The sequence below is a fragment of the Tenrec ecaudatus genome, chromosome 14 (assembly GCF_050624435.1).
Source record: "Tenrec ecaudatus isolate mTenEca1 chromosome 14, mTenEca1.hap1, whole genome shotgun sequence".
Lineage (NCBI taxonomy): Eukaryota > Metazoa > Chordata > Mammalia > Afrosoricida > Tenrecidae > Tenrec > Tenrec ecaudatus.
Genome location: NC_134543.1, coordinates 29,549,857 through 29,565,390, shown reverse-complemented (window position 1 = coordinate 29,565,390; position 15,534 = coordinate 29,549,857). Strand labels below are relative to the sequence as shown.

Genomic DNA, 15,534 nt, shown 5'->3' with positions numbered 1-15,534 from the left:
CTTCTGCAAAGCGAGGGTCCCCTGGGGCTGACCCACACCCCTCTGTGATCGCCCGCCAGGAGCACATTCGGACCAGAGCGTCCTCCAGGAGACCCCTGGCCTCAGTGAACAGGTCAGCTGCCTTAGGAGGGCCACCCCACCCCATAGGGTGACTTCCCTCCGAGGCCCAACGCCAGCCCCTGGCCCCTAGGGTCGCTGTAGATTTCTCTGTGCAGGTCACATGAGGGAGCAGGGCCAAAGGGGACGGGGGAGTTCCCCCTCCACCGCCCCCCACCCCATCTACGCACACAGGATGAAAAGACACGTGTCCACACCTTGCAGGGTTCCTGAGAGTGAATGGTTTAGACTAAAAAGTAACCCTACAAGTACGTTGTGGTCTTTGTTCCAGCCATGGCATTAACAAGGGAGCAGAGGAGCATGGGAGGTCAAAGGGCAGAACAAATTGAGCAAGACCTGCAGCTCTGGCTACTAGCAGCCAGACAGGCCAAGGATACAGCAAGGTGAGGAGCCTTGGGGTGAGGACCAGGACATCGGCTTCATTCGGGAGCTCCACGGCTGGACACGGGCTGGGTGTGGGCAGCCTGGTGGGGGCGGGGGGAGGATGGGAAGGGCTGTGTGCTTGAATTTGATGGTGCTCTGGATGATGGGGGCCAGGCTTATCCCCAAATTTGGGGACAAGACAACTTCTTGGGAGCACCATGTTGGGAGCAGTGTAGACCAGGGCTTTGCCTAAAACAGCTGGAAAGAGGACACACGCTCCTCCCCCAGATGTGACCAGAGCAGGCCTGAGCTACCCTGAGGACAGGCCTGGGGCAGTCTGGGTAGGCCCATCTCTGACCACTGAGACCTTGGCCAGGCCTCCACAGGAACAATGTCAAAATCAAAGGATGTCAAACGAAGTCCTTGAGTGACAGCCCAGGCCTCTGTCTCCCAGCTCAGAGTTCTTCTGAGTCTCTCAAGTCTCAAGAAAGGGGCGTCCCCTCCCTGGGCCCCAGTCCCTCTGTTGTCAAAGGGAGCGAGCAGGGAGGGAGGAAGGAGGGCGCTAGCCTGCGGCCACAGCCGGTGACACAGTGTACTTTCTCCCACCCGGAGGAGGCAGCACTGCTTCTGGGCAGACTTTTCAGATTAAGAAAACACAACTCAGGCGGTCTCCATCGCCCCTGAGGGTCTTTGTCCTGCTTCCAGCCCCGGCAGACACACTTGCACGCACGGGCAAGTTGATTTTAGACTAAAATACTTTATTCAAGAGAATCTGGCTAGGCAGTCAGATAGCCCAGCGGAGGGCAGCTTGTGTGGGGTGCCAGGGACCTCAGGGAACCAGTTCCCCTTGTCACATGCCACTGGGGTAGGACCCACCCCCAGTGGCCCCCTCCCCTGTCCCCGTTCATTCAGCCCAGAGCCCACTCTTGGCGGCCTGTGGCTGGTGAAGGGCAGCCCCGTCGTCAGTGCCTTGGCTGGAAAAATCCATGTCCCAGCACAAGGCCATACAGGGACCTGACAGCCGCTGCTCCTGCTGCGCTCGGCCATCTGGTCTCCATGGCGAGGAAGACGGACGGGAGGACGAGGAAGAGACTGCATCGCCTCCGCTTCCCCCTGCCCACTCAGTCAGGGCCAGGGCAGCCTAGCCCGGCTTCCCTACCCTCGCTGGGCCAAGGAGTCCTCCCGACGCGGGTTGCTGTCCATGGCCCAGGAGCAGGTCTCTGAGGCCTGGCTTGGTCCTCACAAGAGCCCTGCTCTGGCTTCTTCTCCAGTGGGAGGATCTGCATCCGGTGCTGTCCTCCTTTCCCTTCCGTCGTGTAAGGGGGTCCTGTCCGTCCCTGACCTTGTCGTGGAGGGCGCCAGTCGTTCAGCAGGGATACAATTGGCCAATAAATAGGGTTTCGGTGCCAGCAGGGAGGTAATTGAGTGTGACGGTAATAAATACACGAGCCAGGAGTGGGGTCCTCTCTCCTCCATGGGGCTGGTTACCTCCGGGGGACAGTATCGCGGCGCCTGCCAGAGACCAAACAGATGGGGCTGTCAGCAGGTGGCAAAAACTGGGGTCCTCTCCGAAGGGGAGGCAGGGTGGGGTGGGGTGGAGAGGACAGACCCAGGGGGGATGCTTGAGCGGGGAGCACAGAAAGAATGCAGCCCTCCTGCCACCCACCCCCCTCTTACCCAGGAGGAAGGCACCATGACCCTCCTCTCACAGGCAAGGAGACGGAGGCTCAGAGAGGTTCAGAACCTGCCCAAGATCACACAGCTAGCCAGTCAGTGGCCAAGTGAGGATTTGAACCCAATCTGACTTTGATACCTCTGTTAGCCTAGGGCAGCAGTCTTCAAATGGCTAGGCCCGCACCCCTGGGCGTGCATCAGGATCGATCCAGGGGTGCGTGGGTTCTGGGGGTTTTCTAGAGCAATGGTTCTGCAGCCTCCACAACGCCTCTGTCTTAGACTCATCTGGGGTTGGAAGTGGCTGGGGTCGTTTTCTCCACTGCCCCCTTCCCAACTTTTAGCCAGAAGGGACAGGCATCTGGTCCATTTCAAACTGTTATAGGGCTTGGTCCCAAGGTAAACTTGCTCAGAAATGTCCAACTGAAAGGGCAGGGTGCACTGTCTGTCGGTGTCGATGTCCAGAAAGGAAAGACGGCTAATGCCTGGGGAAGCGGGATTTCTGCAGGGCTGGTGGTTCTCAGGCTTCTGCCAGCCACCCCAGTGAATGAGACGGGACTGTCAGCGAGTCCTTCCCTAGGAAGGCCCTGTGCTGGCAGGTCACGATGAGTTCTTTGGCAAGGGACTTGGAAGGAAACCAAGCCACCGGGTGACGTGGAGAAAGCAGACTGCTTCCAGGCCTATTTGTTGTTTGTGTGACCAGGGGTCCCAAAGTTTCCCGTCCATTTAAACGAGTTGAACAGGAAGGGGGATCCCGGCTGAAGTCTGTCTCTGTCTCACGGGGAGTCACACGCATGGGTGGACACTTGAAAAGAAGTGTCTTGTCCCTGTCACAGGAGGGTGTCCACGAAGACTTGCTTTCATGGCTAATGTTTACGGACCTCTGATGATGCATGTGCACGCTGTTTCCATCACCCGGCATTCTTACTAGGAACCAGCCTGCTCACTCCTTCTGCAGAAAGTGCAACAGAGGGCGAGCTCGCTGCTCATGGGGACATGGAAAGGAATCTGAATGTGTGTGCAGTTTTCGAGGTGGAGAAAGACGATAAGGTGATAAAGAAAAAGATTTCGGCTTTAAAAATACATTCGACTGGGCTGAAATTCTCCAGGGGGCCGTGAAATGGAAGCACAAACTCTGAGCCAAAAGAAGCAACGTCATCGCAGCTCTTAAAGAGGACGTGCGGGTAGGTTTTTCTCACTATTGTTCACCACACACCCTAGATCGGCGGTTCCCAACAAGTGGGTCCTGACCCCTTTGGGGGTCAAACAACCCTTTCACAGGGGTTGCCCGATTCATCACAGTAGCAAAATGACAGTGATGAAGTAGCCACGAAAATACTTTTCTGAAAAAAAAAAAAGACAATAATTTTCTGCTTGGGGGGTCCCCACCACATGAGGAACTGTCTGAAAGGGTGGCGGCATGAGGAGGTTGAGAACCACTGCCCTAGATGGTGGGCAGCGTTAGATTGGCCTAGCATAGGATATGAAACAGCTTTACGTGAAAATTGCCATGTTTGTAATCGACCAGAAATGATATCCTTAGTAGGTGTTTGTAATTATGATAAAAAAGGCCCCAGGCCAACTTTCAAATGACCGAGAGAACATGGGCCTTTGGTCATTCGTTCAGGAGGTTCCCGAACCCAAGTTTGAAGACTGCTGCCCTGGGAAATAAGGCCAGACTGGGTGGGTGGGTGGGGGGGCACTTTACAGCTGAAGCTGCCTGGCCCTGGTGGATGCTGCACCCACTCCAGTCACGGCTCCTTCCTCAAACCACTGCCTGGGGCCCAAGGGAGAGGTCTCTGCTGTCCCAGAGGGCTGTGTGTGAGGGGGGGTAGTTCCTGTCTTCACAGAGGGGGGCCATGTGTGTCAGGGGTGTCTTGGTCTGTGGGGTGTAGGGGCAGAAGGGCAGGGTTGGAGCGTGGGTCAGCTCCCAAAGCGTGAACTAATTTCCTGGACTCCTGGGCTGGGAGAGTGCTTCCCCCCCGACAGTGAACTTGAGCTGTGAGTGATTTACTGGGCACATGAAATGGTTTTTGTGTTGGTTTTGACTACTTACCATATATACTCCAGTATAAACCAAATATCTGCCGAGGCACCGAATTTTACCACAAAAACGGCATTAAAAATGTGTTGGGAAACTCGGCTTGTACACAAGTATATACGGTACCGTTACAGGCTTGGGTTTGTTTTCCTTTCTCTCCCCACCACACTCAGGGCTGTGACTCCAGCCTGCAGGCCCCAGATGAGAGGCCAAGATGGGCAGGTAATATGGAGAGGGGAGGAGGGGGCAGCAACAGGAGGACCACCCTCAATCCCCCCACCCCGCCTCCCCCCTCAAGGACCCTTTGGGCTGCAGTGTGAAACTGTACCTCCCCCCAGGGTCAGCAGGGTAACCTTTTGATTGCCAGATAGCCCTAGGTAACTTTTAAGGGGCTAGAGCAGGGGTTCTCAACCTTCCTCATGCCGTGACCCTTTCAGACAGTTCCTCATGTGGTGGTGACCCCCCCAACCATAAAATTATTTTCGTTGCTACTTTATCGCTGTAAGTTTGCTACTGTGATGATGAATCATGTAAATATTTGAAATGCAGGACGAATTAGGCGACCCCAGGTTGAGAACCGCTGTGCTAGAACATCAGCACCCTAAAAGAGGGCGCCTGTTTGCTTGCTCACGGATGCCCCTGGTCATCAGGGGGTCGGCACATGTTTGGAGAGTGACCGAGTGCTGGGCAGGTCCGTCTCCCCTCTACTCCACTAGGCTCAGGAGAGGCAAAAGACATGCTTGAGGCCACATGCAAGGCTAAGCCGGACGAGAACCAAGGACGAGAACCAAGGACCCCCGAGGCTTCCTTGCAACTCTCTGCCTGCTCTGCCCACAAGACTGCCCTGAGCCTTGCCTCACCCGTCCTGGATGGCTAACCTCTGTTGACCAGGCGCAGGCTCCCCTCTGGCCCGGCCTCCTTGCCATCCCTGGGCCCCACACACTCACGGGTGGCAGTCTGTGGCTTTCTGCTTCTCTCTCTTCCTCTTCCCCCTGCCCCTGTATCTCCTCCTGCAATAAGCCAAAGCGTCAGGACTAAGGTGGCTGGGCCCGTGCTAGCCTCCCTGGCGGCCTAATTATATCAGTCATTTTGTACCCAAAGCGGTACATTGTTTTGCATAAAATTTGTTGTTTTATATTGTAGGCCTATAATTCTTAAGAAATTACTCATTGTAATCTCTCTAGTAGACATTCCAGGTATGATAAACTTCTGACAGTTATCATTTACCCCGAGCCACACGGAATTACCGCCAGGGAGGCCAGGACAGGGGCTGGAAGGAAGAGCTCCAGCCCTAGCCCCAGCCCCAGCTAGACCACTTACCTTTCTGGCTCTATCCTCTCCCACCTAGGCCTGGAGAAACAGAGAGGGGCAGGGGAGAAGCAGGAAAAGTGGTAAGTGGGGGCTCCAGGTTACCTCTCCGCTCCTCCCCCAACCCCTCCTTTCAGGCAGCTCAACTCCTGGATGTGAAGTTGGCACTGAGACCACTAGGGGGTGGCATGGAGCTAGAGTGGCATTTGGCCAGAGGCCTCCAAATTCTAGACTTCTGTCCCCCTCTAGTCTCTGGGGACATCCCCCCTCCCCAAGAGAAGGACTAAATTCCCTTGTGGGACACTTTCTGCAGTCATATAGACCCCCAGCCTCTCGGCATCCACCCTGGGTCTTTCTGAGTCTGTTCTCACAGTCCTACCAGGCTCAGCTCTGCTCACGCCCCTCCCTTGTTCTGCCCTCCCTTCCGGCTGGTTCTGAGAGTTTCTCCAGGGGCTGGGACAAGGCAGGCCAGGCAGGAACTGGGGGATGGTTACCTTGCTGCCAGCTAAGACTGCCTGCCAGTGCACACCAACACCACCACCCCCCCCACTGCCACCATCACCACTAACTACCACCTCCATTATCACCTCTACCCACCAACAGCCAGCACTACCCACCATCACCATTACCACTACCCACCACCGCCACTGCACCTGCACCCTCACCACTAACCACCACCACCATCATCTTCATTACCAACTACCATCAGCACCATCATCATCTCTACTACCACTAACCACCATCACCAACCAGCACTAACCCACCACCACTACCACCATCACCGCGAACCACCACCAACCAGCACTAACCATCATCATTAACCACCAACACCAACCATCACTAACCACCAGTACCTACCACCATCACCACTAACCACCACCAACCATCACTAGCACCACCACCATCCCCACTCAGGGGACATGTGGCTAGAGGATGTGAAGGGGAGGGGGGTGGGCACAGGCCAGCAGTCACCAAGCAGGTTATGGACCTGCCTCCCAGACTAGGGCTAATGGCCCCAAACGAGAAGACAGGAGTTCTCACTGTCTGGCCCATCAGAAGGGGCCAGGCCTCTGTCTTCCCTGGTCCTGCTTCTGCCTCGGCCTGCCAGTTGCCCCTCTGTGGGTGCACAGCCCAGTCCCGAATGGGGTCCCCACTTGCTAGGGTGTTGCCTCCAGGTCCTCTTGCTCAGGCCTGCGGCAGCTGCCTCCTATCTGTGTTCCAGCTGCTGAGAATCTCTTCCTGACCAGAACTGACTGAGTTCAGGGGACAAAAGAAAACACAGCAGCCACCCAATGCCTCAGGCTGGGCTCCCGTTTCCCCTGCAGCCCGCACCAGGACAGGTAGCCTGGCCTCCTCCAGGAGCCCCGTAGAACCACCATCCCGGAGGCTCCCGGAGGTGGATGTGCAGGGCCTGCTCCTGCTCCAGCAGCAAGAACCTACCTGCACTCACAGCGCACGTGCTGGGAGAACGTCATCTCCACATAGGTGGCTGGGACCCTAGTGTGGATCCTCAGGAGCTGCAGGAAGACGGGGTGGGGGTGGGGGTGAGGGGATGCCTGCATGGCAGGGAGGCCCAGGGAGTTCCAACAGCCCCCTCACCCCCCCCCTCTCCTGCTGAACAGTCCTGGGCAAGGGAAAGGGCATCATCGCCCCACCTCAGTGTCCTTGGCTGGAAGATGGGCACAGCACCTGTCTCCCAGGAGTGAACGAGGCAGCGATGTAACATGCCTGGCACAGTGCTTGGCGGTTGTGTGTGTGTGTGTGTGTGTGTGTGTGAAGCCCCAGGATCAAGCTTGCTTGAGAGAGCATCGGGGGCCCTTGGGATCCACAAAGACCCGGTCAGTAGCCACAGAGTGGATTCTCACGCATGAGGACCCCACGTGTTTGTGAGCAGAGCGACATTCTGCGGGCTTTCAGTGGTGGCTTTCCTGCAAGCAGCCCCACCAGGCCTTTCTTCTGAAGCACCTCTGGGGTAGATGAGGACCCCTCCCCCGCCTTTTGAGTTCGTCTTGTCCTCGAGGAGGGCTCAGCAGTTTGCATCACCCAGGGGCTCCTCTGTATAAGCAAGACCCCCCTTAGAGGAACCTACTTCCTTTCCAGCCTCAACTAGACAGCTTTTAAACCCACTGGGTCTAGAGATCAGGCTGAGCCTGGGTAAGGCTTCTCAAGGTGTCTGTGGATGCCTCGGAGCTACGAGGGGAGCTGGCGCTGTCCTGGGCCCTTGGAGCAGGTCTGTGGGCGCCCGCCCTCGGGGGTGGGGGTGGCTTTCCTACCTGCATGGTGATGTTGGCCGTCTCCACGGGAAGGCATTGCAGGTTCTCATCGCTGCAGCAGCCCATGCAACGCTGCAGGGAGATGCAGGACGGGCTGAACAGGTGCTCCACCTCGCTGGGGTACTCGGACAAGACTTCCACCAGCCTCTCCAGGGGCCGGCAGTAGCTGCGGCGCCATACCTCCTCGAAGGGAACCACTGCACAGAGGCACGGAACATAGGTCAGGCCGGAGGGTACCTGCCCCCAACCCACAGACCCGCCTCCCAGCACCCCTTCTCTAGGAAGCCCTTCTCCCTGAGCTTATGAGGCAACCCCTTAACCTATCTGCCCAGTGGCGTGGAAGGTCACCATCCGGTGTGTGCCTGCCCACGGGCAGCAGCTCCCAAGACCCCCAGGCTGCTTCCTCCAGCTCAAGGGCTCACCAGGGAGAACCGCCTTTGTGTTCAGTCTTTGGCCCAGCCCCTTCCATGACTCCTCTCCTCCCTGCCCTGCTGAGTGCCAGCTCCTGGGCCTGGCACCCGGGACCCCATTCAGCAGTGTGCTGCACCCTGGCTCCCCCACTCACCATCCCCACCCCAAGCTGGGGAGTCACACCATGGGAATCCCCATCTTTGGGCTTTCGCCCTTCACTGTCCACATCTATCCCAAGCCCCCCCACGCCCCACCCCGAGGTTCCTCCAGGACCACCCACACCTCCTCCTCTCTGAAATCCTCACCAGCATTCCTGTCAGAACAGATGTTCCCCCCTGGAACAGAACAGGGTCCCAAGGGCTTGCCTTATCTCAGTCCTTGGGGGATCTTATCTCCTTTACAACCCCATTGAGCCTCCGTGAGGACAGGGACAGAGGCACCCAGTAAACACAGGCTAAGTCATTACTGATTGATTAGAGATAGTTCACAGAGGGGTATGGGGACATCCCCAGGCCCAACTATGGCCTGGTGGCCCTGAACAGGATCTCTTAGGGGGCTGGCCTGGAAAACTTCAAAGAGTAGCATCACTAGGGGTGTGGTGGGGGTGGGGACAGGGGGGAGGGTGGCAGACCACACCAGGTGACACCATCAGAGGCGTCAGAGGCGGTGACATCAAAATGACCGTGCTGCTTTTCAGCAGAATTTTTTTTTCTTTTTTAAAACAGTTTTATTGGCACTTCATCCACATAGCATATAATTCAATAGTTCAAGGATATCACGAAGAGTTGTACAATCTTTGCCACAGTCAATTTTGGAACCTTTCCTTTTTCTCTGTGCTCACTGTTCTTTTTTTTTAACATTTTACTAGGGGCTCCTACAACTCTTATCACAATTCATACATATACATACATCAATTGTATAAAGCACATGCGTACTTTCTTTGCCCTAATCATTTTTTTTGTCTTTAAAAAATAATTTTATCGGGGGCTTATATAGCTCTTATCACAATACATACATGCATCCACTGTGTCAAGCACATCTGTACATTTGTTGCCATCATTTTCAAAACATTTTCTTTCTACTTGAGCCCTTGGTATCAGCTCCCCATTTCCCCCCCTCCCTCCCTAAAGAAACCTTGATAATTTATAAATTATTATTTTTTTCATGTCTTACACTGACCGATGTCTCCCTTCACAGAAATTTGTTTTTAAAAAATAAAATGATCCCTAAAGTTACTTCTAAGGAAGTGTTGTGGTGTGGTTCTGCGTTAGGCTACGATCCACATGGTTGGCAGTTCCAAACCACCAACAGCTCCGAGAGAGAAAGACTGGCCTTTCTACTCCCATAAACAGTTACGGTCTTGGAAACCCATAGGGGGCTGCTATGAGCCAGCACCGACTCGATGACAGTCAGTTTGTTTATGTTCAGAGTTACTTATAGCAACAAAACATTTTTCATAAGCTCTATGGTTCCAAACCCTGAGGCTTTCTACTCAAAGAGTGACATTCTCTGACACCCACCAGGGTTAGTCTGCCTGGTCCCACAGGAGCGGGACAAGTTAAATTGGAAGGGTTCTGTGTGGGTAATAGGAACTCTGATGGTTATGCATTGGCCCACAGTTCAGAACCACCAGCCAGCCGCTCCTTGGGAGAAAAACGGGCTTTCTGCTTCCATTTAAGACAGTGGTTCTCAACCTTCTGAATGCCGCCACCCTCTCATACAGTTCCACATGTTGTAGTGACCCGGTATGTGGGCATATCTGCATGTGGGCAGACCCACCTGGAGACGGATAGAGGAGCTGTGTCTCAGTACCTCAGACCATTGGAAATATGGTCTTATGCGACCCCAGGAATGGGTGGTTCGACCCCCAAAGGGGTCGAGACCTCCAGGTTGAGAACCGCGGGTTTAAGTGTTACATCCTCGGAAACTCACGGGGGGCAGTTCTACCCTGTCCCATAGGGTTGCTGTGAGTTGGCACTGACTTGATGGTAGAAAGTCTGGTTTGTTTTTTGGGGTATGGGTCACAGGGAGGTCCATGGAGGGATGACACCAGCACGGAAAAAACCCTTGCACCTTCAAGGACATGCCTGGGGGCCAGGGGCTAAATGGGCACGAAGGAAGTGAGCAGCCAGCGCTGACAGACTTGGCCTCCTGCCCAGGCCCTACACTGGCTGTGTGACCTTAGGGCAGCCACTCGACCTTTCTGGGCATATCACTTTCCTCAGCTGGGGAAAGAGAAGACGGTCAGGTACAGATGGGAGCTGAGGTCTCTCCAGCTCTGACGGATGCACTGCCGCCAGCCCAGCCATTAGACTGGGGGCAGAGAAATCTGTCCTGCCCTGGGTCACCTTGCCCATGCATGACAGTCATCCCTAGCTGGTTGGGAAGGACAGGGGACCTGGGTCATCTAGGAGCCCTGCCATCTCTGCCCTAGAGCAATGGCCCCTGACTTCTTCCAGGTCCCTTCCTAAGGGAGCCAAAGTCCACTGAGCCTGCGAGGGCATGAATCCCAGGGTAACCCCACAGGGAAATAAGCCCCAGCCCTAACAGAGGCCCTCGGGAAAGGCCGAGTGACCGAGCGGTGGAAAATACCCAAGAGGAACGTGTCCACGTGGAACTGGCTGAGGTGGCCAGAGGCAATAAATCGTGCTTATCTGGGAGTCTGCTGCCCAGGGGACACTAGGGCTGTGATGGGGCCCCTGAGGCTTCCCCCATCTCTACCTCTGCAAACCACTGGGACACACCCCTGAACCCAAGTAGGAAACGAGTCCTCTTTCCCTGTCTTTGCAGTCCAGCCCCCTCCACCTACCCACCCACCCACCGTCCACCCTAGGAGCTGTGTGTTTAGTCTAAAGTCTTCATCAGCACTGATGTGACTGAGCATTTAATCTCCTTCTTGGAAAACATAAATAACAGCTGAGGAACAACCAGTACCAGTGTGCCACACAGGCCAGGGCTGGCCCCAGGGGGGGGGACAACGGCAGGGAAAGGGGTGTCCCAGCCCCCTACCATCACATAAATAGAAGCCTACCAGCTGGGCTAGGAGGGCCACGGCAGAGCTAAGCAGAATGTGCTTGGCCTGGCCAAAGGCAGAGGGATTTCCTTTGCTCATCCTAGTCCTGTTCCCCACCTCCCACCATAAAAAAGCCTCTCTCAGCAGAACGCAGGCTGGGCGCCCCCCCACCCACCCACCCAAGGCCTGTGGGGTCTGGTGTTCAGAGAGGACCCAGAGGAAGCTGGCCCTGGGACACCGGTCTACCTGGCAGCCACCAGGAAAAGGGGCAACTCTCCCTTGATGTCCTGGCTGGTAATGGGGAGCAGGGGGGGGTGTTGAGGGGGAGAGGCCAGCATAGGGGGCTGGGTGAGGGGCCCTGCTGAGGGAGTGGCTGAGAAACAGGCTCACGAACTGGTGGCCGCTCCCAGATGTGGGCTGAGCCCCTCAGGAAGAGCTCTGCCCAGCTGCTCCCTGAGAGCATTTCCTCTGGCCCCAGACCTGCTCCCCAGGCAGAGGTAGGGCAAGGGGAGCGGGAGGCGGTGGCCCAGTCAGGCGCCTGGCCAGGCCTGGGGGACCCCAAGGGCTGCCAGTGGGGCTAAGAGTGGGCTCTCTCCTACCAGAGCCTCCCATCCAGCCCCCCGCTGCATACCACTCAGGAGAGAGGGGGGCCCCTAGAAGTTTAAGCCAGGGAGCCAGCTCCCAAGGAGGTGGGTCAGGAAGATCTGCTGTGGGCAGAGCTGCTGGCCACTGGCCGAGCCTGGCAGGTGTCCTTCCCATGGCACCCAGCCAGCCAGCCGCCGAGGGACACCCTGCTGGCCTCTGCTCGGCCAGCCGTTAGGAGCTTGGGGCTGCTAGGAACCTCCATCCTGACCACAAGGCCAGGGGAGGGGGTCCTGACTATGGAGTGTGGAGATAGAAGCCTGTGCCTTCCTGGTCCTCAGCCTGGGGTTGGGACAGTAGCAGTCAGGGCCTGCCTCTCCAGTGGGCCCCACTCCACTGACAGGGGAAGCAGGCAAGCTGAGATTGTGATCCTGGGGCCAATGATCCCCGAGCTGCTTCCCTCAGCCACAGCACAGGCTCCCTGACAGCAGGCCAGGTGACCTCACCTAATGCACCTACACTGCCCTACCTCCTCACTCAGCACCCATGGGCCTCCAAGGAGTCACCCAACCCTATCATCTTAGGACAGCGGTTCTCAACCTGCGGGTCTCAACCCATTTGGGGGTTGAACGACCCTTTCACAGGGGTCACCTAAGACAGTATTTCTGATGGCCTTAGGAACCAAGACACTGCTCCTCTATCTCTCTCCAGGCGGGTCCACCCACATGCATCTAGATCTGCCTACATACAGGGTCACCACAACACGAGGAACTGTTTTAGAGAATTGTGACATTAGGAAGGCTGAGAACCACTGTCTTGGGAAAACCAAGAATCTTGGGTATCACCTGAGCCCACAGCTTCCGTTTTACAGGTAAGGAAACGGAGGCTGAGACTTCTCTGATAACGCTGGTCAGGCTGCACTAGAAGCATCAAAAAGGGCGGGAGGTGCAGGCATGGGGTGGGGGTCCCTCTCCAAATCTCAGAGGTGGTGGAGGAGCCAAAGGAGTGCAGGGTAACTGAAGGGCTGGGACCTGGTGAAGGAGCAGGGGCCGAGGCTAGCTGCCAGGCCGACGGGCGGTGCCCACAGACTGCTGAGGATGTTCCCAGCTCCCAGTAGGTTCTCACGTGTGCGCGTGTGCACGCCCCTCCACACTCCCTCTCCCACAGAGCTGTGGGACATCTCAGCAGCAGTGTGTGGTCACTTGGCATGTCAGCTAGTGCGGGTGGGGGTGGGGAGAGAGGCACAGAAGAAGGCAGAGGCCTGGTGTGGGCCTCCTGGCTTCTGCATGTATGTCTCTTTGGTAAATGTCTCATTGCCCTTTGATGATTCCATCTTGAGGGGCTGGGGAAGGGCGAGCCTCATGTTCTGTCTGTTTGTAATCAATGAAAGCTGGGAGATGCCCTCAGCTCCGCCAGGGCTGCGCTGCTGGGAAAGCCCCCCACCCCTTCCTGGCCCTCTGGACTGCCTGCCCACTGAGCCCAGGTTGACCCCTGGCATTCACTTCCTGGACCTGATTTTCCCCCTCACACCATGCAGGGGAAGGGTCTATCTGCCCACCAGTCCACCGCCGGGCATTCTTTTCTGTGTGCTCGATGACCCTGCTGCAAAGTCTACCAAGTCTAGCCTTCTGGGTCACAGTGGGGACATCGCTTAGGCCTTAACAATGCTATCTAAGGAGTAGGGTCTTCTCTGCTTACTGTTGGCCTGCCTCGAACATACGGGCTCGACGGGGAGGGTGGCATTGTTTCCTTCTGCGGTACTCAGAGTCTCTATGAGTTGGAATTGACCCCACAGCATCTAACACCAGCCAAGCCTCCCCCATGCCCACCCCTGCCTTAGCCTAGGGAGGAAAGTGGACAGGGCCTCAGTGAGTAGGGGCACTCCAGGCCCATCAGCTTACCTCTAGCCTCTGAGGAGCCATTCTTAGAAGACAGGATATTACGCATGATCCATGGCTGAGAAGAGAAAGGTGCAGGGATGACAGATGGGGACCTGCCCTGGGGCACTGAGCTCCGAAGCCTAGTGTGTGATGGTTCCCCCACCCCCGCCCCCCGGCCCTTCTTACTGGTTCCACACACTTTCTCTGTCCAGGTGTACCCAAGATCCCATCCCGCCAGACCCTTGAGGAGCCCTGCCCCTCTGTGGCCTCTGCTCCTTCATTTGGAACCCGACAGGGGGCTAGAGGCTTCCTGGAGCTGCTTCAACTGCTGTGTCCCACAGACTGTAGTCTGATGGGGGTCTCCCTTCTGGTCAGCCCCCAGCCCAGCCCTGCTGGCCTCACAGAGCCTGCCTTGGCCTCGTGCCAGAGCCCAGAGGGAGTGATCAGCTGGTGGAAGCCCAGGGGCTGGCGCTGCCCGTAATGTTATACCGCTGGCTAGCCCAGCACCAGGCGGGTAGAGGCGGGTTCCTGGGCCCCTGGGGGGTTGCCCAGCCCATCCCACTCTGAGACTGAGGCTGGAGACTCCAGGGGTGGGGGGTGGGGTGGAATGGGGTGGGGGGCAGCACAGTGGGAAGGGAATTCATTGGCTTTGTCAGGAGCCATCACTGCCCAAGCTGGCTCTCAGCCAGACTCACCCAGTTCCTGGGAAAAGGGCCCTGCTCTCCCCCAGGCCCCACTCTCAGGACCTCCGGCCACCCACCCGGGAGAGAGGGCACAGTGAGACCCCTTGTCTAGTCCCCCAGCCCACCCAGGAGCCCCCTGCTCAGCCCTGTGCTCTGGTGGGGGCAGGGCCTAGCTTCCCCCTGCCTCCTCTTAGCTGGGTTGGCCCCAGGCAGGCTGGGGTCAGAGGTCCTGGGGGAGTCTGCCTGGTCCCAGAGCCTCCATTCTGACCACACAGCCAGGGACCTGTCTGGAATTAATGGAGATGCTTGAAGCAAAGCCACCACGGTTCCCGGGACAGGCAGGAAATGTCTCTCCCTTCTCTGTGGCCTCCCCACCCCCACCAAGACAGCAGAGGGGCTGTCTGTCCTGAAGTGTTCTCCCCAGTACCAGGGGGCCAGGGTCCCTGGTTCTTGGCAGGGTTGGGACATCCCTGGAAGTGCCGCTGCCTGGCAAGGGTCCCTGGTTGGGGGTGAGTGCTGGGGTTGCTCAGTTCAGGACAGCCAGGTTCGGGGTGGGCTCTCTTACCTGGGGGCGCACAGGGGGCAGCGCCAGTCCAGCCAGGAGCTGCAGAAAACAGGTGAACAGCCTCATGACCAGCATCTTTTCAGACGTCTTGATTTACAGAGCTCAGAAGGAAATCCACCTTGCTCGCCCCCCGCGGGGGGACCCTTGGCACAGGGAAAGGAGAGTCCAGTGGGGTTCAGTGCTGTGTCCTGGCCCCTGCCAGGGGGCCAAGCATGCTCTAGAACCGTCGGAGTTGGAGCCCGCAGGTCAGGCAGTGCTGGGGCACCTGGAGGGAAGCGGTCCGCAGGGCCGTCGGTGCGGGGCAGGCGGGTCCCAGGGAGGCTCCGTCGGGCGCCCAGCGCGAGCTCGCGTCCTCGGTGGCGGGGCCAGACAGAGGCTGAAGGTGCAGTTTCCTTCCCAAACAGCAGCGACCTTCTGGGACCGAGGCTGGTCTGCGACTGGGTTTCAGGGCTGGGAATCGGGGCGGGGCTCTGGGCCGCCCCGCCCACTGGGGGCGGCTCCCGACGGGCGGGGCGGGGCGTCGGATCCCGGGCCTCGCAGCCCGGATCCCGCCGCGCCCGCAAGATGCTGAGACCCTGCGGGAACCTAGCCTGCAACCTGCCCCGGGGCACCCCGACGCAGACCACC

At 57.5% G+C, this 15,534-nt stretch overlaps 1 protein-coding gene across 4 annotated transcripts; it reads right to left on the bottom strand.

Moving 5' to 3' along the window:
• Positions 1–1,217: 1,217 nt before the first annotated feature.
• Positions 1,218–15,333, bottom strand: PGF (placental growth factor). Of its 4 annotated transcripts, none has more exons than XR_012779718.1 (7): positions 14,908–15,333; positions 13,681–13,735; positions 7,774–7,970; positions 6,941–7,017; positions 5,513–5,542; positions 5,071–5,202; positions 1,218–1,992 (listed from the first exon to the last, which is right to left on the bottom strand). XR_012779718.1 is itself a non-coding variant. In XM_075531554.1 (7 exons), the coding sequence occupies exons 1-7, from the start codon at positions 14,980–14,982 to the stop codon at positions 1,965–1,967; spliced, it is 525 nt and encodes a 174-aa protein (XP_075387669.1). In that variant the 5' UTR covers positions 14,983–15,333; the 3' UTR covers positions 1,218–1,964. The 4 variants fall into 4 exon arrangements, 3 of the variants coding, with proteins under 3 accessions (XP_075387669.1, XP_075387670.1, XP_075387671.1); XM_075531554.1 differs by having other exon boundaries at positions 5,140–5,202; XM_075531555.1 differs by lacking the exon at positions 5,071–5,202.
• Between the last annotated feature and the right edge of the window lie 201 nt (positions 15,334–15,534).

Coding starts and splice junctions, on each gene's coding strand:
- PGF (XM_075531554.1), bottom strand. CDS start 14,982: ATGCTGGTCATGAGGCTGTTCACCTGTTTTCTGCAGCTCCTGGCTGGA. Junction 7,971..13,680: donor TGGCTCCTCAGAGGCTAGAG/GTAAGCTGATGG, acceptor GCCTCTGTGCAG/TGGTTCCCTTCGAGGAGGTA. Junction 5,203..5,512: donor GAGAGGATAGAGCCAGAAAG/GTAAGTGGTCTA, acceptor GGCTTATTGCAG/GAGGAGATACAGGGGCAGGG.